This window comes from Stigmatopora nigra, chromosome 23 (assembly GCF_051989575.1).
Source record: "Stigmatopora nigra isolate UIUO_SnigA chromosome 23, RoL_Snig_1.1, whole genome shotgun sequence".
In the NCBI taxonomy this organism is placed as follows: domain Eukaryota; kingdom Metazoa; phylum Chordata; class Actinopteri; order Syngnathiformes; family Syngnathidae; genus Stigmatopora; species Stigmatopora nigra.
In genome coordinates this window covers 7,543,262-7,571,233 of record NC_135530.1, presented here as the reverse complement: position 1 = coordinate 7,571,233, position 27,972 = coordinate 7,543,262, and the positions used below count along the sequence as shown (strand labels likewise).

General features: G+C 43.9%; 1 protein-coding gene and 1 pseudogene across 1 annotated transcript; both read left to right on the top strand.

The window, feature by feature from the left end:
• LOC144181596 (putative RNA-binding protein 46) lies at positions 1-26,363 on the top strand. The gene is made up of 7 exons (XM_077710175.1): positions 1-18; positions 86-143; positions 1,026-1,117; positions 1,289-1,472; positions 1,538-1,737; positions 25,973-26,075; positions 26,139-26,363. Exons 1-7 carry the CDS (start codon positions 1-3, stop codon positions 26,198-26,200), a joined length of 717 nt encoding a protein of 238 aa, XP_077566301.1. The 3' UTR covers positions 26,201-26,363.
• On the top strand, positions 6,948-9,004 carry LOC144181574 (engulfment and cell motility protein 3 pseudogene; annotated as a pseudogene).
• Positions 26,364-27,972: the final 1,609 nt, after the last annotated feature.

The following is a 27,972-nucleotide window of genomic DNA, read 5'->3' as shown; positions in this document are numbered from 1 at the left end:
ATGGAGGAGGTCACAAAGGTACACACAAGAGTTTATTTGAATGAACACAGACAGCACTGTTCGCTCATTCTAGCTTTCCTTTTAGGTAACAGATGGCCTTCAGGATGTCATCGTGCCTCCAAGCGCCACCGACAAAAACCAAGGTTTTGCCTTACTTCTGTATCTGACACACAAGGAGGCTGGATTTGCTCGCAGGGATTTGATTGGTAATGGGCTCATCACTAGTTGCGATTAGAATACTTTGAATAGTTTAAAATGCTAATTCAACTTTGTTCTAAAAAAATACATTTGGAGCTACAACTAAGTGTTCGTCAATCCCAATATCGTTTTTAATTTGAAGTAGATGTCCTACTTTAGTGACGCTAAATCTTGAATCTCGTTTTGTGACAACTTCTTGAATTAAATGCTTTCATGATACAAGTATAGTGAGATTTAAAGCTTTCCTCACAGAATGGAACAGACAGACGAATGAATTATCAATAAATAAGTAGTCCAAGCAGAGCGGATCGGCCTTGTTCAGTCTGAAGTCCAGTAATGATAAATTGTAATGATAAATAAATAATCACGAAATAGTAATACTAAAATAAGTGGTCGACATAATATGTATGAGTAGAAGTAATAAGTCTGGATTAGGTTTTAGGTGCAGACCTTGAGTTGAGTATGGTGAAAGCTCTTGGGAAGGAAACTGTCCTTGAGTCTGTTAGTCTTGTCAGTTCCAGCTCTGTAGCGCCTCCCCGAGGGCAGCAGGGTGGAGTGGTGGAAGCCGGGATGCGTATAGTACTATTGTATTTTCTAATGCTCTCTGCCCGTCTAAAGCAGTGTTTGCCAACCATGGTGTGCCGTAAGCGATGCTCAAGTGTGCCGCGGTAAATTACGAGAAACCACTTTGATTTCAAAATACTATGTCGTGATCGTGGTTACTTAGTATTTATTTTATTTTGACCTCACAACTCTGCTGTTGTTGCAGTGCTAAGAATGAAGATGTATTACTTGTGAAGTTTCGGACTGTTGTCTTCGCACCACAGGAATGAGACTGTGGGGTAAGAACCCATGGGTGAACTGGGCCAAGCCCAAAAACAGTAAAGAGGCTAAAATTAGACCAGCCAATGTTGGCCAAGTAAGTCAAATCTTGTTGGAATAGAGAGATCTATTCAGAAAGGATGAAGAATGTGTGTAAATTCCATGATTATCAGAGTCCATAGGGTGTGGTCAACATGAGAAACGTTGTGTTAAAAAGAAGCGGATGCAGCAAAATTCTTTTATCGTGAAAGTCGAGTGGGCTTTTCAGGCACTTTACAACCCTTCGCCAAGCTTAACAGCGAAAACACTGCAGCGGGAGGAGAAGGAGCCCATCGGAGCAGGTGCGGTGGGAGGCAACTATGGCACTACCATTGGCGGGCACATCAGAGAAGGTGTGGATTCCACCAATCCACCTTCTCCGCAGTGGAGTTTTCGTCCTATTTCAGGCCCAGGTCAACAATCCGACAAACTATCTCTTCAGTACTTTTGGTTTGAGTGTAGTTCTATTTCTGTACAGTATACAGCAACCATCCTGTGACCCCGCTCTTTCCTGGCATGAAGATCTCCTACACCGGCCTGCCGCAACTCCAGCGTGATCAGATCACTTCTGCTGTCAGCCTGCTGGAGTTGTACTGTGGTCTGCACAACTTACCACCCCCACAATACAACCTTTACTCTTTGCTGGATCCGCGCGGGAACCTGTGGCTGGTTTACCAGGTAACCACTTTGATTAAATTCATCCGTTCATCTTGCGAGACCGTTATCTTTACAGGGCATACGAGCACTATGGACTCACATAGTATTTCCCAACCAGTGTGCAGCGGGAAATTACAAGAAGTCACACATCGTAATAATCCAAAAGTTGGAAATGTCAATATTATGATATCAAAATCGAACTATTGCAAGGTTAAAATTGAAATATGAAATCAGAGATTGTACGATAACAAGAATCAAATCGTAATATCATGAGATTAAAGTTATTTTGTTGCTTATTTTTATGTAAAGTAAACCGAAAGCTTTTTGATTTTCCGGGCTTCAACTTTTGTCGACGTTAAGTCTGTGAGCACAAAACGGCTCTTTTCGTGATTGTGAAATTACCTTGAGTCAATAACCTTTTTGAATATTAAACAAAAAGGATGTGATAGGTTCACCAATAAGTGCCTTGAATTAATGTCACATTTATAATAATGATGAACCTAACATTCCTAATAAGCAAAGCGTTCATGTATGTAATGTTTAATATCCAAAATAAGCAAAGTGTTCACATATGTAATGTTTAATATCCAAAATAAGCAAAGCATTCTTCATTACAAGCAAATATATATAATGATTATATTTCAAGCAAATTTATAATAATGATAAACCTAACAGAATGTTTCAATATGTGTCATAGCTTTCAATATGTGTCACAACCTTCATCTGTGTCACAGCCTTCATCCATCATCCTTCATGCCACTCTCTCTCTCTGTCTGTTTGCTCACGGTGTTCTCCTTCTGCAGAAGCGTCAAAATCTCACTCATCTGTCTTGGTGTGCTTACTTGTGTTCGACCTTGTTCAATGCTCACCGTGTACCTGACAGTAATTGTTAGGTTTATCCTTATTATATATTTGCTTGTAATATAATCATTATATATATATATATATATGCTTGCAATGAAGAACGCTTTGGCATATTTTGTATATTAAACATTACATATATGAACGCTTTGCTTATTAGGAACGCCCTGCTTATTAGGAATTTTAGGTTCATTGTGAAGTATAGAATGTATTCTTTATACTTTTGTGCTGTATAGTCACTTGGATAGAATTTTGCGGAGCCTAGTGGTAAGTTTCCTTCATAACACCTATGAGTTAGGGGCATGTCATTTACTAAGACACGCCCATTTCTCTGTGTCACTTCGTCCCGCCTTAAGTTTGTACCTAGGTTACATGACCCTTTGTTAATAAAAGGGGCTACTCTGTTGGAGGTCGGTAGGGATTGGAACTGGTCAGGCAAGGAGATGGACTCGTCTCCAAGCGCTGGCACCTCCCGACCCCTCCCTCAGCTGATGTCTTTGAAAATCTCATCAAGCCGACTCTGCGTGTGCTACCTCTGATCCGAATTATTGAATGTATATGGTTCCAAACCTGACATTTTCTGGTGCCGAAAAACCCGGGGATTCATTTCTGAATTTCTCGGACCGCGGTGGACTGAAGGCCAAGAATTACTGACGTCAGCCCTCTTACTTTGAAAGAGGGGGCATTTCGGTCGATCGCGGCCCGTTTGAAGAAGGAACCCGGCCGGAGAGAGGATGCACGCACAAGAGACGGTAGGGCTGTTTAAAATTTATATATAACAAGGCTGGTGAAAATCCCGTTTTTCCTCTCGTGAAAAAGTCGAAGAAAAACGTTCCATAAATAGGAAATATTTGCATATCGTTGGGGAGTATGTATGTCAAAAAAATAAATAAAGGGAATACACAAGATATGCGGCGAATGTACACTTCGGCCATAGGTGACATTCGTAAGGAAAACTGGTGACGCGGTTTAGACTAGAGGGTGAAAGAATCCCTCGTAAAGGATTTTTGGAGATTGTTAAAAATAAGGGAAACCTTCCAAAAATACAGCACCTGATGAGTAAAAGCGCTTGATAAAAGTAATCTTCATATGAAGTATATATATATATATATATATATATATATATATCAACCGAAAGGATATATATATATGAACCTGAAATATGCCGTGACGCAGTCATAAATCTCGATGATTGCCGCGCAAAATAAAAGAATAACGGTTATAAAGTCGACGTAGACGGATAAATAGGATAATAACGTTATTAAAAATATAATAAATTGGTTGGGACGTCCCTAAAAAATCCTAAAGAAATATATTAATAGAGTAACATTTGACCAATGTTTGGAAAAAGTTCAAAAAAATCTTCAAACAAAAGAAAAGTTGCAAAAATGGGTTGAACAAACAGCAAAGAACTCTCAACCAACATGAAGTTTATGCTAAAGCATTTTCCAGGATAATTGCACATATATGAAAGAGTGGAGGAAGAATAAAGACAAAGGGTGGGGGGAGAAAAGGGCAAAGCACATGTGAAGAAAAAATGGCTGAGCCGAGGACAAAGGAAAAATGGCGGCCAAATGGAGTGAAAAAAGCCTTCTTTCCCTAACCCATCCCAAAACTCGCCAGCATGACAGGTCTGATGGATGCCAGGCCTGCTAAATGACAGTGCCCCCCTACTATCCCCCCTCTCGTACCAGGCACGGGGGGGGGGGGGGGGGGGGGGTCTCCTGGAATGCCAGACAAGATGTCTCAGGTTACCTCGCACCAAGTAAAGAGCAGAGGGAGATAAGAATTTAGAGGCAGAGGAGACAGAAATGACATTCATCCAAATCATTAATGATATCAAACGAGAAGTTTACAATGCAGAAATGGCATTCATCCAAATTATTAATGATATCAAACGAAAAGAAAACAATGCAGAAATGGCATTGATCCAAATTATTAGGTAAAGTTTAGATAAAATAATTAATTTAGGATAAGCATGATTTCTATAGGATGGAATAAGATGAATCATGTTTAGTGCACGAAATATAATTCATTGTTTTTCCTTCACTAGATGAAATATGCTTTAGTGTGAGTCATATTAATGACTATTAACCTAGTTCTTTTGAGAATGACTAGTGCTGATAGGACAGAAAAAGGTGGTTAGCTGCCAATAAGCCCTTTTCAGGGATGGCGCTCTCCACTAGTGAAAAAAATTGCAGACCACTGATGTCTGATTATGAATGAGTGTGAGCGTGAATGGTTGTTTGTCTTTTTGTGTTTTTGATTGGCCAACCACCTAGATATAATTGATCATTTAGATATCAAGGTGGAAAAGGATTTAGCAAATTGGAATCAATTTCTGAAACTGCCAATAAGCCTTTTCAGGGATGGCAGCGAAGGATTGGAAATTTGAAATCAATTTCTGAAATCGCCAATAAGCCTTTTTGGATGGCGATGAAAAATCAAGGAAAATTGTTTAGTCCAAAGAAATTTTTTGATGATAATGCATTGAATTGGAGGAATAAATCTGCTATGCAGAATTTGGGAGCACTGAGAAAAACAAAAACAGTGCATCATATGAAATTCCAAAGTACCATTGATTTATAGGGATGATGGCATCCAAATTGTGTTAACAGATTAATTGACTGAATTGACAAAATGTTCCATATTTAGTTACCACACCAAACGCCATTATTCACTACACGATTGGAGCTGAATGATTAGACTAATCTGGCTATCTGCATAAAAGAAAAACATTAAAGAAACGCACTAATTTTGAGTTAGCAGAAGAAGACTGTGTTTTTCAACAGGAAACATGGAGAAGACCCACGAGCAACCCAAAATGAGAACGTCCGTACAACTCTTGCTGACCAAACAGCAGACATGAAAATAGCTGAAAGGAGGATGCAGATACATCTTTGCACTGTAAGGAGGTTCTCTCAGTTGAAACGTTTGAGGAGACAGGTAAGATAAGCTTATTGACGAGATCAGACGTAATGGAAAGCATCCAATATTGATTGGAAAGATTATTGCTCGAGGAGCAATGCCATAAACCATAAGGAACTGTTATATTGTTTTGATTGTCTCCACAAAAAGTGAAAGCGTTTCAATTGAGAACAAACCTTCTTACAGATTTTTAAAGTAAACGATTAAGAGAGAAAAGAGAGTTTCCAATGGATAGATATGTAACAAAATTTTAATTTTATGCCGGACTATTGGAAAATGTTGATTAAGAAAGTTTTATAGATGATTGGCAAACTCCAAAGACAATGGAATGTTACATTTGATAAAAAAAGACTACTAGTTTGGGATATTTTAGAATTTTCAAACAGCTGAGATAAATGTGCAACGCAATACACATTGTTAATTGAATTGGGACTTGATTAGTATGCAATTCATAAGTAATGAGTTTTAATGGCTCTAAAAGACAATTATGCTAGAAAATATTAACCCTAATAAACAAGGGGTGGTTACATTTTAGTAGGTTCAATTCTTTTCAGAATTATAAATGTATACATTTGTTTCTGGATATTAATTGATGTCAATGTAACTGTTACAGAGAGCGGGAAAGCTGTTTTCCTGAGGAGAAGGCAGCCTGGTTTGCTCTATGTATTCTTCATATTTTTAGCATGATTAGTTAATTTGTGTAATTGTGTGACAGGGTGAAGTAGTTGATGTTATACATGAGTGCAGGTGTTAAGTTAAAAAGGGACTCATGCCGCTAGCATGCGTTAAACACGGGGCGATGACGTAATGATTAACCAATGGTCATAGACCTTGGGATAGTATAATAACGGGCTATTCAGACATTTCTCTAAGTTGGTTTTGAAATACAATGAAGAACCTGTCTGATTATTTCACCCGTCTTTTAAAGGCGAAATACCGCTACCCCGTGGAAAATCACGGGTACAACATTTTTGGAGGCACCGCTGGGATTGCTGCTTTGATGACCAGTATTCACAACCTGACTACTGAATGCTGAGCCAGCAAAACCTAAACCACAACCAGGACAGACAGTGAGAAGAGGTGTTGTGGTGAAAAGGGACGTGAAGTTGGCAGAGTACTCGTCATCTGAGGCCAGTAGAGATCATCAGAGAGACGGTAAAAACGTGCCAGTTCAGTGTTCACTTTTGCATCATAAACCAAACTCCTACTGTGTTGAGAAAATGGAAATGGAACGGGAGCAGTTACGCCTGGAAGTAGAAGGAATGTTGCACAAGCTAACAGTTAATGACCTGTTAGAAATATGTGATTTCCTTAACATAGGGAGTCCGAAACGCATATCAAAATTCCAATTGTTGTGTCACATCGCTAACCACCTGGAAAGGAACGAACTCAAAGACGAGGACCAAGGTATGTCTGAGTTGTTAAAATTAAAAAAGGAAAATCTTTGCATGAACGCTTAACTAACCCGGAACTTTTTTTTTTATATAAACGAAGAATTCAAGAAAGCACGCGTCTAAGTCCCGATACCGATCATCTCATATACATCTTTTTTTTAGAAATTGAGACCATTTATCTGTGAGTAAAGCCTAACTCTGCCTATTCTGCGTAGAGAACAGACCGCTGCAAATGTCCCTCGCCAGGAGGGCAACGGTTCCTACGGGAGAGAAACCTTCTATAGTACTTACATTTTCTAATCAGTCAGCGTAGTGGAGCCCACAAGAGCCAAAATGCCACAACAAAAAGATATCGTGAAGATCGCCATCCAGATGCCCGGGGCCTACCCTCAGCTCATCCGATTGGACCAGAAGAATCCTCTATCTGCCGTTATTAAGGATGTCTGCGATGGCTGGAATCTGGCAGGTCATGAAAACTATGCACTTCAGTATGCCGACGGAGTGCAGACATACATCACTGAATCGAACCGTCTGGACATCAAGAATGGCTGCATTTTGCGACTAACCAAGGGCCCGGGTCGCCGTGCAGAGGATTTGTTTAAGGGCATTCAGAGCATGGACCTGGGCGTGCGCTGTGATTCGTTGAAGCAACTCGCCTGCGTTTCCACAGACGTGACATTCGCGCAGGAGTTCATCAGCAGAGACGGACATCTTTTTCTGGTCAAAATCGTGGAAGACTCCAGCGAGAGTGCTCTGATTATGATCCATACACTGAAGGCCTTCATGGAGCTGATGGATCACGGCATCGTGTCGTGGGAAAACCTCTCGTCAATCTTCATCGAGAAGATAGCCTGCTTCGTCAACGCCAAGGCAGTGGACGCGTCCATCCAGCAGGTGTGCCTGGACATCTTGGAGAACATGGTGCTTAGCAGCTACAGCCTCTTTTTGCAGGTCAAGCAAGTGGTGACCATGGAGAGGCTGATTGATCACTTGCAGATGATGAATCAGCAGATCCAGACCAAAGCTATGGCTCTTCTCATGGCTCTGTTGCAGACGGCCAAGGATGCTGACAGACAGGATATGTTTGCATACTTGAATAAGAAGAATCTGCGTCAGTACATTCATAAGAATATCATCCACAGTTCCGGTTCAGTCCAGGATGAGATGGCCCACTACCTCTATGTCCTCCAATCACTGACTCTAAAACACTTGGAGACGCGGATGAAGATGCCACTGGACTATTCCAGCCAGGAGCAGAGAGACATCCTTCACAGTTTAAGGCAGGCCGCCTTCGAGACGGAGAGCGAAAACAGCCTGAGTCACGAAAGACGACGTTCCCTCTGCGCCAAAGAGTTTAAAAAGTTGGGCTTCTCTAATAATAGTAACCCGGGTCAAGACTTGTCGCGAACACCTCCTGGTCTATTAGCTTTGGATACAATGTTTTTTTTGCTGCACGCAATCCAGATGCTTACAGCAGGTTTGTCCTGGAGAACAGCAGCAGAGAGGACAAACACGAGTGTCCTTTTGCTCGGAGCAGCATCCAACTAACGCTCATCCTGTGTGAAATCCTTCGCATCGGAGAAGGCCCCTCGGAGACGGGTTTGGACTACCACCCCATCTTTTTCAGTCAAGACCGACTGCTGGAGGAGCTCTTCTGTGTGTGCATTCAGCTACTCAACAAGACCTGGAAGGAGATGAGAGCCACACAGGAGGACTTTGATAAGGTGATGCAAGTGGTGAGGGAGCAGATCACGCGCACATTGTCCACCAAGCCGACATCGTTGGAGCTCTTCAAGAACAAAGTGAACGCACTCAACTACAGCGAGATACTCAAACTACGGCAGACGGAGCGACTGCACCAAGAAGAGACTCTGGCGCCGCCCGTTCTTGAACTCAAAGAGCGTCTGAAACCGGAGCTGCTTGACTTGATCCGTCAACAGAGACTCAACAGATTGTGTCAGGGGACCATGTTTCGAAAGATTAGCAGCCGATCCCCAGAGTCCAAGACATCATGGACAGCTTGGGCGGAAACTCTTGGTTTTCCCTCCTCGACCAGGGGAAGGCCTATCACCAGGGATTTGTGTCTGAGGAATGCCGAGCAATGACTGCTTTTGTTACCCCCTGGGGACTATATGAGTGGATACGTATCCCTTTTGGTCTCATGAACGCTCCTGCATCGTTTCAGCGTTGCATGGAAGAATGCCTGGAAGGACTCCGGGACAACATATGCATCCCTTACTTGGATGACACGCTGGTGTTCAGCAAGACTTTTGAAGGGCATGTAGAAAATGTGAGACGAGTGTTGTGTCGCCTCAGAGAGTATGGGATAAAACTAAAACCCAGCAAGTGCAATCTTTTCAAAGCTGAGGTTCGCTACTTGGGTCGAATCGTCTCGGCAGAGGGAAGTAGAATAGATCCTGCAGATTTTGAAGCTGTTCGATCACTGAAAGACGTCAAACCACACACTGTGGGTCAACTCAGAAAGATGCTTGGTCTTCTGACTTATTATAGACAATATATAAAAGACTTTTCCCGAAGAGCGAGTTGTCTGTATGACCTTCTGAAAATGGACCAAAGTGATGCCCGAAACAAAACAAAGACAAAGAAACCAAGCCATGTCGTTCCGTCAAACAAGCCGATCGTGTGGACTGATGAGCACCAGCAGGCGCTTGAACAATTGATTGAATGCCTGCTCCATCCACCAGTATTAGGGTTCCCAGATTTTACCCAGCCCTTCATCGTACATACTGATGCCTCACACCAAGGGTTAGGTGCAGTGTTATGTCAGAAACAGGATGGTAAACTTAGAGTCATTGCCTACGGCTCCCGCACATTGACAGCAGCTGAAAAGAATTATCACTTGCACTCTGGGAAACTGGAATTTTTGGCCCTAAAATGGGCGATCACTGACAAGTTTCGAGATTATCTGTACTATGCCACAGCATTCACTGTATATAGCGACAACAACCCACTCACATACATTCTTTCCACTGCAAAGCTAAATGCAACCACTTCTAGGTGGGTGGCAGAACTGGCCGATTTCCACTTCACAATAAAATATAGGCCAGGGAGGGAAAACAAAGATGCTGATGCTTTGTCAAGGATGCCGCTGGATGTTGAGGCTTTGATGAAAGAATGTTCTGAGGAACTGCCACCCGATGCTATCGTTGCCACGATCCAAGCAGTCAGGGCACAGGAAGTATTCCCTTTGATGCCGCCTTCATTTCAAATCTGTTGTTCAGTCACAAATGTAGAGGCGACAGCTGCTGCGTCAATCAACCCTGTGCCAAAAGAAGAGATAAGGAAAGCACAACAATTGGACCTGGTCATTCGTCCGGTGTTGAATTATAAGCGGTCAGGTGGTAAGCCATCGGCTGAGGAATTGAAGGCGCTCTGCCCAAAGACAAAATGCTTGCTCAGGCAGTGGGAGAAATTGATAATAGACAGTGACGGGGTTCTGTGCAGAACCACAACGACCCGTAACCAGATGGTCCTGCCAGAACAATATCGAGGAACAGTCATGCAAGAGTTGCATAATAATATGGGGCACCAGGGCGTCGACCGCACAGTATCCCTTGTGCGTGACCGTTTCTTCTGGCCGTATATGTGTTGTACCCGCGATTTTCCACGGGTAGAAGGTGGTAGTAGTATTTCGCCTTTAACAGACGGGTGAAATAATCAGACAGGCTCTTTGTTGTATTTCCAAAACCAACTTTAGTTATATAAGCAATTCACACAAAACATAATATACAATAACACTCAAATATATACATAGTAACAATATTAACAACCCGTTATAATCCAAAGCAATGTACTTGCTGCATAAACGATTATAACTTATGAGTATTGTATCTTGTTACCTTTTGTTCCGGCCGTCATTTACTGCATACTATTATGCTACTGTTATAACGGCGGCCGAAGTAGTCTGCTGTAGACAATGCACCCGAGACGCGCACATTCGCGCACACACATAAAAAAAAAAGTCAACAACCCACGGTCGAAGGTAGCTCGCTTTAAACAATACCCGAGACTCGCACATTTACTCGCACACATGAAAAAGTAAATAATCAGCGGCCGAAGGTAGCTTGCTGTAAACAATACCCGAGCCTCGCACATTTACTCGCACACATGAAAAAGTAAATAATCAGCGGCCGAAGGTAGCTTGCTGTAAACAATACCCGAGCCTCGCACATTTACGCGCACACATAAAGAAGTAAACAAGCATCACTTAAGCATTACGTTCTTTCACACATGCTACTATTGCCTCTTGCACATCTCACACTCAGTCGTTATACAAAACAAAGCAACATACCTTTAACAGACGGGTGAAATAATCAGACAGGCTCTTTGTTGTATTTCCAAAACCAACTTGGATAAATGTCTGAATAGCCCGTTATTATACCCTACCAAGGTCTATGACCATTGGTTAGTCATTACGTCATCGCCCCTTGTTTTTCGCATGCTAGCGGCATGAGTCCCCTTTCAACTTAACACCTGCACTCATATATAACATCAACTAATTAACCCTGTCACACTAGCGGCATGAGTCCCTTTTTAACTTAACTCCTGCACTCATGTCTAACATCAATCACTTCACCCTGTCACACTCTCCCCCACAAAAACAAATGTCGTCCCGACATTAATATGCTCCCAAACATTTCCACTTTGGTGAGCCGATGCTCATTACAGTCCAGGCGGCACGGCCATAGTTCAAATATAATCCACAACTCGTACGGTCCACGTTTTACTGGATGGCACAGTAATCACAGTCCATAACAGTCCATAACAGTCCATGACAGTCCATGACAGTCCATGTATGTTCAAGCTTGTTGGAGTCCAAACAAAAAAGGTGGCTGCAGGTAATATGGATGCAGGTGTACTAACCAAGGGGCCACTCCTGGTGCAGGGTAAACAGTTAGCCGCTCCTGCGGTGACTGTGTACTATAACAGGAGGGGATTCCAAGATGGTCGTAGGTCGTACGCCGTGGTGGGTGTCTCTCCCTTCTCGGCCGTTCATCAGTCAGCGCCTCCGGTTCCGTCACGGCGGTTGGCGGGGAAGTCTCTGATAACTGCTCAGCACTAGGACCTTCAAGAGGAGGGTTTGCTCCCTCACCAGGCAGGTCCTCCAGCTGATGGTCCTCTTCTACTTGTACTGGTCCGGAAGCAGGGCCCCTCACTTCGTGTGTCTGGTCCACAGGCAGTGGCCTGTGCTCCAGCTCCATCTCCTGGGCACCTCTCTCATTTAGCTGGCGCAGCTCACAGTGGGAGTCATCTTCGTCATCGCTTTCTTCGTCTGACTCCTGATGAGATGCCGGCTGCTGTTTCTTTCTCGGCGTCCTCGTGCCGATTTTCCCTTCTTCTGGTCTTATCTCAACGGGCAAATGGTCACAAGACATTAGTAGATTTCTGTGCAGAATTCTGGAACGATCTTTACCTCTTTCTGGCCTAACTTCATAAATTGGTAGGTCAGATCCCATTTGCTTCACCACTGTGTGAACTGTATCTTCCCAGAAGTCACGGAGCTTCCCAGGTCCTCCTCTTGGTGTCAGGTTTTTTATCAGGACGCGTTCTCCTGGTTGTAGCACAGAACTCCTTACTTTAGTGTCATAGTGCTTTTTACCTTTTTCTGCCGCTTTCCGTGCGTTCTCGGTGGCAATGGTGTACGCCTCCTCCATCCCTCGTCTCCATTTCTCCACATAGTCCTGCTGTCCATCTGTATCGGACCTGTTGCACAGTCCAAAGAGCATGTCCACTGGGAGCCTTGGCGATCTCCCGAACAGTAGATAAAATGGTGAATAACCTGTCACATCACAACGGGTACAGTTGTAAGCATGCACAAGTTTGTTCAAAGACTCCTTCCAATTCGATTTCTGTGTCTCAGTCAGTGTTCTGAGCATCTGCAGTAGTGTTCTGTTCATTCGTTCCACTTGACCATTACCCATCGGGTGATACGGTGTTGTCCTTGATCCAGCCATACCACTGAGTTTCTTCAGCTGGGTGAACAACTGGTTTTCAAATTCTCTTCCCTGATCGTGGTGGATACGTACGGGGAACCCAAACTTCAGAGCAAAGTCATTGAAGATAAGGTTTGCAGCAGCTTTTCCTGACTTGGTGGTGGTGGCATATGCTTGGACAAAACGTGTAAAGTGGTCAACTATGACGAGGATATATTCATATCCGCCTTTACATCTATCAAGATGAAGAAAGTCAATGCAGACCAGCTCAAAGGGTTGTGTTGTCACAATATTTGTCAATGGCGCTCTCTGTTCCTGGCATGGTTTCTTTTGTTTGAGACAATGGCAGGTTCTCGTCACATAATGTTCAATATCAGACTGCATATACGGCCAGAAGAAACGGTCACGCACAAGGGATACTGTGCGGTCGACGCCCTGGTGCCCCATATTGTTATGCAACTCTTGCATGACTGTTCCTCGATATTGTTCTGGCAGGACCATCTGATTACGGGTCGTTGTGGTTCTGCACAGAACCCCGTCACTGTCTATTATCAATTTCTCCCACTGCCTGAGCAAGCATTTTGTCTTTGGGCAGAGCGCCTTCAATTCCTCAGCCGATGGCTTACCACCTGACCGCTTATAATTCAACACCGGACGAATGACCAGGTCCAATTGTTGTGCTTTCCTTATCTCTTCTTTTGGCACAGGGTTGATTGACGCAGCAGCTGTCGCCTCTACATCTGTGACTGAACAACAGATTTGAAATGAAGGCGGCATCAAAGGGAATACTTCCTGTGCCCTGACTGCTTGGATCGTGGCAACGATAGCATCGGGTGGCAGTTCCTCAGAACATTCTTTCATCAAAGCCTCAACATCCAGCGGCATCCTTGACAAAGCATCAGCATCTTTGTTTTCCCTCCCTGGCCTATATTTTATTGTGAAGTGGAAATCGGCCAGTTCTGCCACCCACCTAGAAGTGGTTGCATTTAGCTTTGCAGTGGAAAGAATGTATGTGAGTGGGTTGTTGTCGCTATATACAGTGAATGCTGTGGCATAGTACAGATAATCTCGAAACTTGTCAGTGATCGCCCATTTTAGGGCCAAAAATTCCAGTTTCCCAGAGTGCAAGTGATAATTCTTTTCAGCTGCTGTCAATGTGCGGGAGCCGTAGGCAATGACTCTAAGTTTACCATCCTGTTTCTGACATAACACTGCACCTAACCCTTGGTGTGAGGCATCAGTATGTACGATGAAGGGCTGGGTAAAATCTGGGAACCCTAATACTGGTGGATGGAGCAGGCATTCAATCAATTGTTCAAGCGCCTGCTGGTGCTCATCAGTCCACACGATCGGCTTGTTTGACGGAACGACATGGCTTGGTTTCTTTGTCTTTGTTTTGTTTCGGGCATCACTTTGGTCCATTTTCAGAAGGTCATACAGACAACTCGCTCTTCGGGAAAAGTCTTTTATATATTGTCTATAATAAGTCAGAAGACCAAGCATCTTTCTGAGTTGACCCACAGTGTGTGGTTTAACGTCTTTCAGTGATCGAACAGCTTCAAAATCTGCAGGATCTATTCTACTTCCCTCTGCCGAGACGATTCGACCCAAGTAGCGAACCTCAGCTTTGAAAAGATTGCACTTGCTGGGTTTTAGTTTTATCCCATACTCTCTGAGGCGACACAACACTCGTCTCACATTTTCTACATGCCCTTCAAAAGTCTTGCTGAACACCAGCGTGTCATCCAAGTAAGGGATGCATATGTTGTCCCGGAGTCCTTCCAGGCATTCTTCCATGCAACGCTGAAACGATGCAGGAGCGTTCATGAGACCAAAAGGGATACGTATCCACTCATATAGTCCCCAGGGGGTAACAAAAGCAGTCATTGCTCGGCATTCTTCAGACACAAATCCCTGGTGATAGGCCTTCCCCTGGTCGAGGAGGGAAAACCAAGAGTTTCCGCCCAAGCTGTCCATGATGTCTTGGACTCTGGGGATCGGCTGCCGATCGGGATGTGTCTTTCTATTTAAATCTCTGTAGTCTACACACAAACGAAGGGTTCCATCTTTTTTTCTGACACACACGACTGGCGAGGAGTATGATGAGTTTGACTTTCTCACCCAGCCTTGTGCTATTAAGTCATGGAGATACCCCTTCATCTCTTGGTACAATGGTCGGGGCACCGACATATATGAACGCTTGACTGGCTCAGTGTCTTTGAGTGAGATAGTCATTTGTAATCTGTCAATGCGGCCAATATCATTGTCTGAGGTGGAGAAGGAGTGACACTCTTCTCTCAGCATTCGTTTGACTATTTGTCTTTGCTTCTCTGTCAAGTGACTTACATCTACAGGTGGGTCCCATTGTTCACCCGTCTTGAATGGGGTGTGAGTGCTGGTATGGTTCACTGCAATTGGTGCTGGTGTTGGTTCAAAAATTTCAGCAGGAAGTATAGTCAAAACGCTTTGTACTGTGCCAATTACAGTGCGCCCGGGTAAGACAATATTGTGGCCCGTTGGATTCGAGACATCAACTTTGATTACAGGGGAAAACCCTTTTCTTATTCTGACCAAGGTGTCGTTGAACTCAAGACCATCTGGCCACTGGGAATTCACATCTGGTTGGAACAGCACACTTGTGCCCTCTTTAAAAGGTGTGGAGGCTACCCGACACTCAACTTGAATAATGGTGTGTTTGGGTACCAAGACCCTGTTCTTCTTAGTTCTCACCACATATTGGTCTCTCTGTTCCGCACTGACGGCCTGAATCAAAGTCTTCACCTCATTTCTTTTAAGACTGGGGAAAGCACTACTCACAGCAAGGTGCTGTTGATGTACTTCAGTCTGTGCCAGAATATGTTCAATGACATTAAAACCAATAATGGGATGGGACAGATGATGCCCGCTGGTTACCAGCATTGGGATAATCAATGGTTCTTCTCTGTTTACCATCGAGACTAGATGGAATGTTGTCTCCACCCACCCAATAAAAGGCATCTCAATCCCATTTGCTGCAATCAATGTCAGGTCTGCAGATGTTTCTAATATTTCTGACACATTTCTCAGTTGCACGTCAGGTAAATATTCATCTTTCCACCTTTCATCAATGATTGAAACTTGTGAGCCTGTGTCCCATAATGCTTGTAGTTGGTGACCATTTATGTAACACTGCACTAGACATTGCCTTCCAACTAGAGAGGTAATTTTATGTTGGTGACCTATTATTGCCGGGGGTGATCGGTTGGGAATGCCTTTCTCTCTGCGGGGAAGTTCCCCCCGGTCACTATGTGGGAATCGTTGGAACCTTTCTCTCTTCATGGTTGACCCTCGTCCCGCAGGGGCAACCATTAGTTGTTTAAAGGGGCTTCTCTTCGTGGCCTGACAACTCGGCTTTTACAGCCAGCTTGGAAATGTTCTTCGCTTCCACACCGATAGCAATGTGTGCACGGAACATCTCGCCCTTCCTGCTGGCAGACAAAACACCTCCTCGGGACATAGGCGGGGCGGCCTGTGTTCCAGTGAGGTGTTGGTGGCTGGTTGTAATAATTTTGTCGGACCGTAGGTGCCTGGGGGTCCATCACTGGTCTCCTGCCAGAGGGCGGGGGGTAGGACTGATGCTGGAACCGAGTCTGTTGTAACGCCTCTTTAATCTGAGCGACATCGGCACTGAGACCTTCAAGAGGCGCGAAACGGTTATGCAGTTTGGCAAGCTCCGCTGTTACTTCCGGAGACATTTTAGCTTTTTCTTCGGCAGGCCGATTAGAAGGTAGCAGGTCTTCCGACTGTACCTGGTTCACTTGTCTCGCTGCCTGTGGAGTACTAAGCTTCTTTTTATTTTTTCTTTCTTCTTCATTAGCGCAGGCTATGTTTAACCTGTCCAATAATAGTTCATCGGACGTTTGGCAGTCCAATAAGAGAGGCTGCATATCCATCCGTATATTGTCGCTCTGAAGCCCAGTGAGTATTGTGTGTAAACACATACGCTGTACTAGGCTTGGGTCGTACTGAAGCCCCGATTCTGCCTCACGGGATGCAAACAATACTTTCTGTCTCAGACCCAACACTCGCATGAAAAAACTTTGCGGGGTCTCCCTGATCTGCTGTGCTTCCGAAGTTAACTGTTTGTAAAGGTCGGTAGCACTCCTCTCCTGAAAATGAGCACGGAGGACGCACTTGAGTGTGGGCAGGGTAAGATTAGCTTTTTCTTCCAGATAGTTTCTGAGTTGTAGACCAGGGGAGATAGCTCTGATCACAGCGTCAACAATTTCCACGTCCTGGTACCCCCTACTCGTTCCCTTTTCAATTTGGTGAACCAGACTGGAGAAGGTTAGCTTGTCCTTCTGGCCTGGTTCACCTATTTGACCCGCAATCTTAAAATCTTTCCGCCAGTACGAGCTTGGCGGATACTGGGGAGGCACGTCCCTTTGAATGTCCCCCGCGGCGGGTAGCTGGGGCAAAGATCCTGGCTTCCCATTTTCAGCCCCTTTGCCTTCATGCCTCATCTCATCTATTTTCTCCTTCAATTTTAACAACTCAGACATACCTTGATCCTCGTCTTTGAGTTCGTTCCTTCCCAGGTGGTTATTAATGTGCCACAACAATGTCCATTCTGATATGCGTTTCGTTTTCCCTATGTTAAGGAAATCACATATTTCTAACAGGTCATTAACTGTTAGCTTGTACAACATTTCTTCTACCTCTATGCGTACTTGCTCCCGTTCCATTTCCATTTTCTCAACACGGTAGGAGTTTGGTTTATGATGCAAAAGTGAACACTGAACTGGCACGTTTTTACCGTCTCTCTGATGATCTCTACTGGTCTCAGATGACGAGTACTCTGCCAACTTCACGTTCCTTTTAACAGCAACACCTCTTCTCACTGTCTTGATCCTGGTTGTGGTTTAGGTTTTGCGGGCTCAGCATTCAGTACTCAGGTTGTGAATACTGGACATCAAAGCAGCAAATCCCAGCGGTGCCTCCAAAAATGTTGTACCCGCGATTTTCCACGGGTAGAAGGTGGTAGTAGTATTTCGCCTTTAACAGACGGGTGAAATAATCAGACAGGCTCTTTGTTGTATTTCCAAAACCAACTTTAGTTATATAAGCAATTCACACAAAACATAATATACAATAACACTCAAATATATACATAGTAACAATATTAACAACCCGTTATAATCCAAAGCAATGTACTTGCTGCATAAACGATTATAACTTATGAGTATTGTATCTTGTTACCTTTTGTTCCGGCCGTCATTTACTGCATACTATTATGCTACTGTTATAACGGCGGCCGAAGTAGTCTGCTGTAGACAATGCACCCGAGACGCGCACATTCGCGCACACACATAAAAAAAAAAGTCAACAACCCACGGTCGAAGGTAGCTCGCTTTAAACAATACCCGAGACTCGCACATTTACTCGCACACATGAAAAAGTAAATAATCAGCGGCCGAAGGTAGCTTGCTGTAAACAATACCCGAGCCTCGCACATTTACTCGCACACATGAAAAAGTAAATAATCAGCGGCCGAAGGTAGCTTGCTGTAAACAATACCCGAGCCTCGCACATTTACGCGCACACATAAAGAAGTAAACAAGCATCACTTAAGCATTACGTTCTTTCACACATGCTACTATTGCCTCTTGCACATCTCACACTCAGTCGTTATACAAAACAAAGCAACATACCTTTAACAGACGGGTGAAATAATCAGACAGGCTCTTTGTTGTATTTCCAAAACCAACTTGGATAAATGTCTGAATAGCCCGTTATTATACCCTACCAAGGTCTATGACCATTGGTTAGTCATTACGTCATCGCCCCTTGTTTTTCGCATGCTAGCGGCATGAGTCCCCTTTCAACTTAACACCTGCACTCATATATAACATCAACTAATTAACCCTGTCACACTAGCGGCATGAGTCCCTTTTTAACTTAACTCCTGCACTCATGTCTAACATCAATCACTTCACCCTGTCACATATGCAGTCTGATATTGAACATTATGTGACGAGAACCTGCCATTGTCTCAAACAAAAGAAACCATGCCAGGAACAGAGAGCGCCATTGACAAATATTGTGACAACACAACCCTTTGAGCTGGTCTGCATTGACTTTCTTCATCTTGATAGATGTAAAGGCGGATATGAATATATCCTCGTCATAGTTGACCACTTTACACGTTTTGTCCAAGCATATGCCACCACCACCAAGTCAGGAAAAGCTGCTGCAAACCTTATCTTCAATGACTTTGCTCTGAAGTTTGGGTTCCCCGTACGTATCCACCATGATCAGGGAAGAGAATTTGAAAACCAGTTGTTCACCCAGCTGAAGAAACTCAGTGGTATGGCTGGATCAAGGACAACACCGTATCACCCGATGGATAATGGTCAAGTGGAACGAATGAACAGAACACTACTGCAGATGCTCAGAACACTGACTGAGACACAGAAATCGAATTGGAAGGAGTCTTTGAACAAACTTGTGCATGCTTACAACTGTACCCGTTGTGATGTGACAGGTTATTCACCATTTTATCTACTGTTCGGGAGATCGCCGAGGCTCCCAGTGGACATGCTCTTTGGACTGTGCAACAGGTCCGATACAGATGGACAGCAGGACTATGTGGAGAAATGGAGACGAGGGATGGAGGAGGCGTACACCATTGCCACCGAGAACGCACGGAAAGCGGCAGAAAAAGGTAAAAAGCACTATGACACTAAAGTAAGGAGTTCTGTGCTACAACCAGGAGAACGCGTCCTGATAAAAAACCTGACACCAAGAGGAGGACCTGGGAAGCTCCGTGACTTCTGGGAAGATACAGTTCACACAGTGGTGAAGCAAATGGGATCTGACCTACCAATTTATGAAGTTAGGCCAGAAAGAGGTAAAGATCGTTCCAGAATTCTGCACAGAAATCTACTAATGTCTTGTGACCATTTGCCCGTTGAGATAACACCAGAAGAAGGGAAAATCGGCACGAGGACGCCGAGAAAGAAACAGCAGCCGGCATCTCATCAGGAGTCAGACGAAGAAAGCGATGACGAAGATGACTCCCACTATGAGCTACGCCAGCTAAATGAGAGAGGTACCCAAGAGATGGAGCCGGAGCACAGGCCACTGCCTGTGGACCAGACACACGAAGTGAGGGGCCCTGCTTCCGGACCAGTACAAGTAGAAGAGGACCATCAGCTGGAGGACCTGCCTGGTGAGGGAGCAAACCCTCCTCTTGAAGGTCCTAGTGATGAGCAGTTATCAGAGACTTCCCCGCCAACCGCCGTGACAGAACCTGAGGCGCTGACTGATGAACGGCCGAGAAGGGAGAGACACCCACCACGACGTACGACCTATGACCATCTTGGAATCCCCTCCTGTTATAGTCTACAGTCACCGCAGGAGCGGCTAACTGTTTACCCTGCACCAGGAGTGGCCCCTTGGTTAGTACACCTGCATCCATATTACCTGCAGCCACCTTTTTTGTTTGGACTCCAACAAGCTTGAACATACATGGACTGTCATGGACTGTCATGGACTGTCATGGACTGTCATGGACTGTTATGGACTGTCATGGACTGTTATGGACTGTTATGGACTGTTATGGACTGTGATTACTGTGCCATCCAGTAAAACGTGGACCGTACGAGTTGTGGATTATATTTGAACTGTGGCCCGGGCCGCCTGGACTGTAATGAGCATCGGCTCACCAAAGTGGAAATGTTTGGGAGCATATTAATGTCGGGACGACATTTGTTTTTGTGGGGGAGAGTGTGACAGGGTGAAGTAGTTGATGTTATACATGAGTGCAGGTGTTAAGTTAAAAAGGGACTCATGCCGCTAGCATGCGTTAAACACGGGGCGATGACGTAATGATTAACCAATGGTCATAGACCTTGGGATAGTATAATAACGGGCTATTCAGACATTTCTCTAAGTTGGTTTTGAAATACAACGAAGAACCTGTCTGATTATTTCACCCGTCTTTTAAAGGCGAAATACCGCTACCCCGTGGAAAATCACGGGTACAACAATTGCAGGAAAGGAAAAATCAAATATAGTTATTGATCTTAACAAGGAAGCAGCAATCACAATAGAATAACAGCTAGTATATCTACTTTTGACTGATAAAGCATTCAGATTTTCACAAGCAAAGTGATGGAATAAGTAAGATTGTTGTGATTTTTGTCCATTAGAGAATTAAGCCCAACCAAGTGGCCATATGCAGGTGTTGAGCATGCGCTAAAGACGACAGCAGCTAAAGCAGCAGCGCAAACACATACTGCACAGTATTCACAACAACAAAAACTGAGTCGAAAACAGTATTAATTAATATGCAAAACATTGCATCACAGAAGGTAGAGATGCATCTATACAGAAAGAACACAGAACAGTCTGCAGAAGACCTGTACACAGCTAAAGGCCTAGCGTGCCTCCCAAAAATTATTCCAAAATTGAGCCATGGATTGAACCATGTCTCAACAGGGGGGATGATGGACATGGTACAGTGTGTGTTCCATGTCCCAGAGGTCTAAATACCTACTTTTAATTTTTTGGTGTTTGATTTGTTGCAGACATGGTGTGCAAGGTAACCTCAGGCCCAAACGAGGACAACGTCCAAAAGAGTGTGGGACTGGTAGAGCAAACAAACGTTCATGGAAGACCATTTCAACATCCTTTATGGAAGGTGAAACATGACAAAAGGCTAAGGGCAAGGCAGACCTAATCACAGAATGGATGGTAACATGTTTGGAGAAACTTGTCCAAAGAACGGGCAAGCTGCCGTGATCCCTTTTTGTCTACTTTGCAGGAGGTGGTGAAGCCAGGTGACTGGATGCTGATCCCAGTCATAAAAAGGAAGTCCTGGTTCTCTCCACGATGGGAAGACCTATTCGTGGCCCAACTCACCAACCTCCACTGCTGCAAAGATGGCTGAAATGTCAAAGTGCTTTCACCAATGCCAGGTCAAGGTAGTTCGAGACACAGGTGACTCTGAGTAGACTGGCAGTTGGACGGTATCAAAACCCTTGTCCGTAAAAAACTCATCAGTCTACTCACCTGCCACGAGCACCCCTCACTTAACCTTGAGTTTCCATAGACTTTGCATCTCTACATATAGGCCACAGTGAAAGCTGTTGCCACCTACATCACAGTGACTGCACTGTCAGTGACTGCCTGGGCGTGTCTGAACGCCCCGCCCACTGAGACTCTAGTTGGAAAACAAGATGGTGACATACTCCTATTACAGAGGAGAGTGAATTGGTATGAAAAGAACAATCTGGAGAACTACTATGAAGAAGATGTGTGGTATCCTGACATCCTGAATTCACTGGGTCTAGACGTCGCGCTTAAATCTGCAGTGAGGCAGATGAGATGCATTCCTTTTAAGGGTAATGAACATAACAGTAAGCGATAAGAGACCAAAATCAGTGCAATTCAAACCACATGATTCAATCTGGGGTGGTGGTGTTCGGTCGTGACTACAAGTGGTCCACTCCCCCAGAAAATCATACTGTCGCAACTTTGCCAAATCCGAGTGGGTAAAGTTATGTAAAGACATTGAACTGTTACACGAGTGTGGATTAACCAAACTGATCCTGGCCCTACAGGGTATAGCCGATGATTTAAAAACCCTAAGGGAAATGGAGTTGCAGGAAGATGGAGCCAATGATGGAGATGCGTGTGCCATGATGGGAGAACACTGCTGCACCTTCATCCCAGATGAAACCAATACATGACTCGGGCTATAGCTGAAATGAAAGCCTTGGCCAACACGGGTCGTGGGTTTTCGATTGTGTTTAAATTTGCAACTCCCTCACTTGCGATTTTGTTACGGTTCTGTATTTTCTATGTATGAAAGTTATGATTCGAAATACTATCTAGCACATGCTGGTAACTTACAATGACATACAGTATAACCGCGTGGCAAATCGTAATGGAGATTCTTCCACTCTTTCAAAGTGGGACGAGTCTCGGTATGTCGAGTGCTTCAGGTTATTGTACTTATTTTGACTTAAAAACTGTGTCCACTCATAAAGAGGGACGCAGACGGATTTTTCTCGGATAACCCTAAAATTACCTCAAGTTTTTGCCTCTGCCTTGACAAGTGATTTTATTGTTTTCCATACCCCTTGATAAATAATGCTGATGATATTTGCATTCTAGAATCTGGATAGGAGGGATATAAATTTATGTATTTCATGAAAATTCTTTCAAAGTAACTATAGGGGGGAAATGTGAAGTATAGAATGTATTCTTTATACTTTTGTGCTGTATAGTCACTTGGATAGAATTTTGCGGAGCCTAGTGGTAAGTTTCCTTCATAACACCTATGAGTTAGGGGCATGTCATTTACTAAGACACGCCCATTTCTCTGTGTCACTTCGTCCCGCCTTAAGTTTGTACCTAGGTCACACGACCCTTTGTTAATAAAAGGGGCTACTCTGTTGGAGGTCGGTAGGGATTGGAACTGGTCAGGCAAGGAGATGGACTCGTCTCCAAGCGCTGGCACCTCCCGACCCCTCCCTCAGCTGATGTCTTTGAAAATCTCATCAAGCCGACTCTGCGTGTGCTACCTCTGATCCGAATTATTGAATGTATATGGTTCCAAACCTGACATTCATCATTATTATAAATGTAAACTTTGCCTTATTTTGTATATTAAACATTACATATATGAACGCTTTGCATTTTAATACATCTCTTGCAAAAGAAGTGCTCGCTCCAAAGTTAGCCAAAATACCTTTGGAGGTCACATCTCCTTCACACCTGGACTTCTCGAGACTATGGTTCAACAACAAGTTCTTGGGAACTGTGGATTTTGTTTTGGTAAGCGTGCCTTCTCATGGTTGTCCGCATCAACTTTCTCTCGGGAAGATTCGACACACCTACAATAGTTTGGACTCTTAATAATGTTTAGACTTCTGTTATGCATGTTGTTTAAAATCGTATGAATATATTAGCAAAGGAGACACCGGGGTCTTCAGAATCACCTGACCGGTGACGTCGAGTCTCTGTGAGCATATTACTTTTTGCCAGTGGCGGGCCGTCAGGGCCTTTAAGGCCTTCTCTACTGGCCTAAGAAATATTTGTATCATATTATATTTTGTCCATCAATACTAATGAAATAATTCCAAATTGTCTGTTAGCTTCCTTTCATTGCTTTTAGCTCTGGTTGCGCTGCTTCCAGATGTGTGTTTTTATTTTGAAGCATTTAACCAATCACATTTCAGCCTTTATTTGTTGCCAGGGTCAGAAATCTTCCTCAAGGCCTTCACGGTCCGTTTTGCAGGCCCTAGTGCATTAAACAAGCATCAATAAGACTCTTGCTTTAACCAATCAGAATCCATTTGGTGACACCAGGCCTTCTCGCAGGCGTAGGGATACGTCATTGCCTTCTGTCAGTCATCGGGAAACGTCATCGCTTTCCCCTAACTATAATTGGCTAGTAATAGGGTAGGCGGGTCAAAGCCAGAGTGAGCCAGCCATAGTGAGCAAACTCTGCCCACAATCGCCGACGGAGGAAAACAAATGGATTTGGTTGCAGATTTGCTGGCAAAGTCATTTTTCAGACAGACTATTCAAGACATCAGCAAAAAGGTCGGACACCTCCAAAGCAAGCAAACCTGTCGCAACAGCAAACGAACATTTTCAGCACTAAGTCGAACAGGATAGGCTTGACTTTCAGCATTAGCTTCGTTGGCAATAGAATAGGAGGAAAGAAAGGAGGATAGATGTCAGGTTTAGAACCATATACATTCAATAACTTCGGATCAGAGGTAGCACACGCAGAGTCGGCTTGATGAGATTTTCAAAGACTTCAGCTGAGGGAGGGGTCGGGAGCAGTCGGCGCTTGGAGATGAGTCCATCTCCTTGCCTGACCAGTTCGAATCCCTGCCTCCCTCCAACAGTTGAGCTGGTTTTATTAACAAAGGGTCATGTGACCTAGGTACAAACTTTAGGCGGGAAGAAGTAGACAAAGAAATGGGAATGTCGTGATAGATGACACCCCCTTAACTAAAAGGTGTCATGATGGAAGTTTCCACTGGGTCATGCAAAATTCTATTCTAGTGACTACACTATGTAAACCAAAAGACATAATAATAAGCATAAAATACATTCATACTTCACAATAGATATTGTGTACAGTTAAAAAAAGATTTTTGGTGAGTAAAATATGGCTATATTCCTAAATATTATTTCATTTGTATGAGGTTATTATTGATGATTTTTGTGTCGGAGCTGTAGCTGCAGTAGAAGTTTTATAGCCATAAAATCGTTTTTGAGAATTGTATTGGTTCGTTGAAGGCGCTATGAGAAAATGCACGGACCGCTTCTGCAGTTTTATCGTAATATTTGGGGAAAAAGTCAAAAAATTAAAAATAAGGTTAAAACAACTTCGGATTAATTATTACATCAGTTGAACTGAAAGCTGTTCGGGGTCATCAACTTTGATGATGGTAAATCAAACTGTCATTTTCGTGTTTTTAAAATAATTGAAATATTGGGTTTTTGCAAACTATTGAAAAAGTACAGCATAATGAAAGTATGTTTATCTATGTGTTTGGGTCCTTCCACGTGCGTCATTTCACCATGTGTATTCATGTTTCGCATTTTTGCAATTTGCAAATGTCGGTCCAATGTAGGATATTTCAGCGAATACGAACCCATAAACTTCTGCGAGTGTTTGGGTTTCTTATTAAAAGTTTCATCCAAATTGCCATGTTTTTTGCGCTTATTGATCAGACTTGTGCTGTTAAGTAATCCTACTTCCTTTAGAAAAACCCTGGGAATGATAATATTTGTTTCAAAACAAAAGTTTAATCAGCCTTAATAATACTTCCCTTGTGAAAAAAAAACAACATTAAAGGGATAAAGGCTTTCTATGCAATCGATTCCAAATCGATCGCTACGCTGATGTCGCACAAGACATATCATTCATCAGAACTTGTAACTCGGATGATTCACAGTATTGGGGGATTTCCGGAGTTTAGGGAGGTTCTCCGTAGTCCCTTAGTTCACCATTTTACAAAGATACAAATGAATAATTTATTCAGTGTTTTTAATGTATTGGTTACTGTAATTGACCTTTATGTGTCTCTGTTTGTTTGTGTTTGCGAGTAGGTGGTGATGCCGCTAACATCCAACAGAATTTTGCCTGCCTTCTTATGTGGATGGCTGGATGATGCCAAAAATATGGCTGCGTTCAACACATTGTGGAGTCTTGGTAAGCATGCATACGCCTATCAGTGCAGTCAATCCAATTAGTGTTTGTGCTTCCCCACCCCAGACCCAGCCTTCGCGCGTGATTGGCCCCACATCACGTCTCTTGGTAGACTGTTCGAGTCCTGAGATGATCTGGCCCAGCCTCGGCCTCCCTGTTCTTACTGGCTATGTTTTATTTAGTAGCCCTTTTTGTGGCCTGAAGGAAAGTGAAGTTGTGTTGAAGTCACTGTTCTATGGTTAATGTTTCATATCATAGTATTTTATTGAATAAAAGTCAAATTTGACAAAATCATCTTTGCATGTATAATCCCTCATCTTAACTTCCGTTTTATCCAAAGTCAGGCCGAAGGAGTAGCAGCTTTCGCACGGAAGCCCAGATTGAGGTCCATGGTCTCAGATTTAGAGGGGTTGATTCCCATCCCAAACCGCTTCTCACTCGGTTGCGAATCGTTTCAGTGAGAGTTGGAGATCACGGCCTGATGGAGCCAACAGAACCACTTCATCTGCAAAAAGCAGGGGTGCAATACCGAGGCCACCCAACCGGACCCCCTCATCGCCACGCGTGCGCCTAGATCAAGGGTGGGTTCGTGGGCCGCTTTAACGTCAACTCGATTTCATGTGTGCCAGACCATTTTAGATATCTTTAGATTTATTTTATAAATGGATTAAATGAACTTGATTAAAGCCCTGAATATTCCGTTAATATATTTTTAGATTTTACAAAATGATTTTTGAATGAAAAAAGAAAGAAAATATGGATTAAAGAAAAATGCAATTACCGATTTAAAAGTGAAAATCAGGAAATGTCACATATACATCTATACTCGTCATTTGAATTTGATCCTAAAACAGAAAGTCGGCACTCATGATTCACTTTCCCGGGCCACTAAAAAATATTTGGCGGGCCAGATTTCGCCACCGGGCCATTAAAAAATATTTGGCGGGCCAGATTTGGCCACCGGGCCACCACCTTGACACCTGTGGCCTAGATATTCTGTCCATCAAAGTCATGGACACAATCGGTGACATATGGCAGCCCTGGGGGAGTTCAACCCCCACCCACCTCAGTGACTTCCACTCCAGAAATAAGAGGATCCCATAAGCACAAACGACAGTCAGGTACGTCCTCCCACCCAAAGAAGGAGGGATGCCACCCCCTCATCCACCGGGGTAAACCCCAACACACAGGCACCGAGCCGGGGGAAATAAGTATGACCACACCTGCTCGGCCCCTCTCACCCTGAACCAGTCCAGAGTGGAAGATTGTCCGATCTCCTTCGAGAGGATTGGGCACGAGGAGACAAACAACCATGCACGCTCGCACTCTTACCTAGTGTCAAATCAGCCTACCATGCATGTTTTTGGAATGTGGGAGGAAACCGGAGTAACCAGAGGAAACCCACGCAGGCCCGGGGAGAACTCGCAAACTCCACACAGGTGGACATGACTTGGATTTGAACCCGGGAGCCCAGTGCTAACCATTCAATCCACGTAGGGCAGCCTGGTTAATTGAATTGAAAGCTTTGATGATTGTCATAATGCAAGTTGGTGTGGGCGCAAGGGTGAGAGTGTTTCTGGGTTGCAAACTATATTCGCGGTTCACACAACCTGCTTTCTTGGACAACACTTTATTCCAAACATTGAAAGGGGCACAATATTGAATACAAAACATGACATTTCCAAAACAAAATGAACAGTCATTAATATTTACTCGGCCAGCAAACAAATGGGACAACCTTTAGAATCACGGAACAGAAAAACATGGAAGAGACAAGCCTACTGTGATGTTTCCCACAAATAGGTAAATCTGGAAAGGGTGCCCACTTTTTGGTACCACTGAGTGTGTCACGCTTCAATCAAGAGGAGGCCTAAAGTCATCGTTGCTTTCTCGGGCGTCG

Excerpts from the sequence above, each read along its gene's own strand:
- LOC144181596 (XM_077710175.1), top strand. Across the intron at positions 144-1,025 it reads CGCCACCGACAAAAACCAAG|GAATGAGACTGTGGGGTAAG; the intron begins GTTTTGCCTTAC and ends TTCGCACCACAG. Across the intron at positions 26,076-26,138 it reads CAACACATTGTGGAGTCTTG|ACCCAGCCTTCGCGCGTGAT; the intron begins GTAAGCATGCAT and ends TCCCCACCCCAG.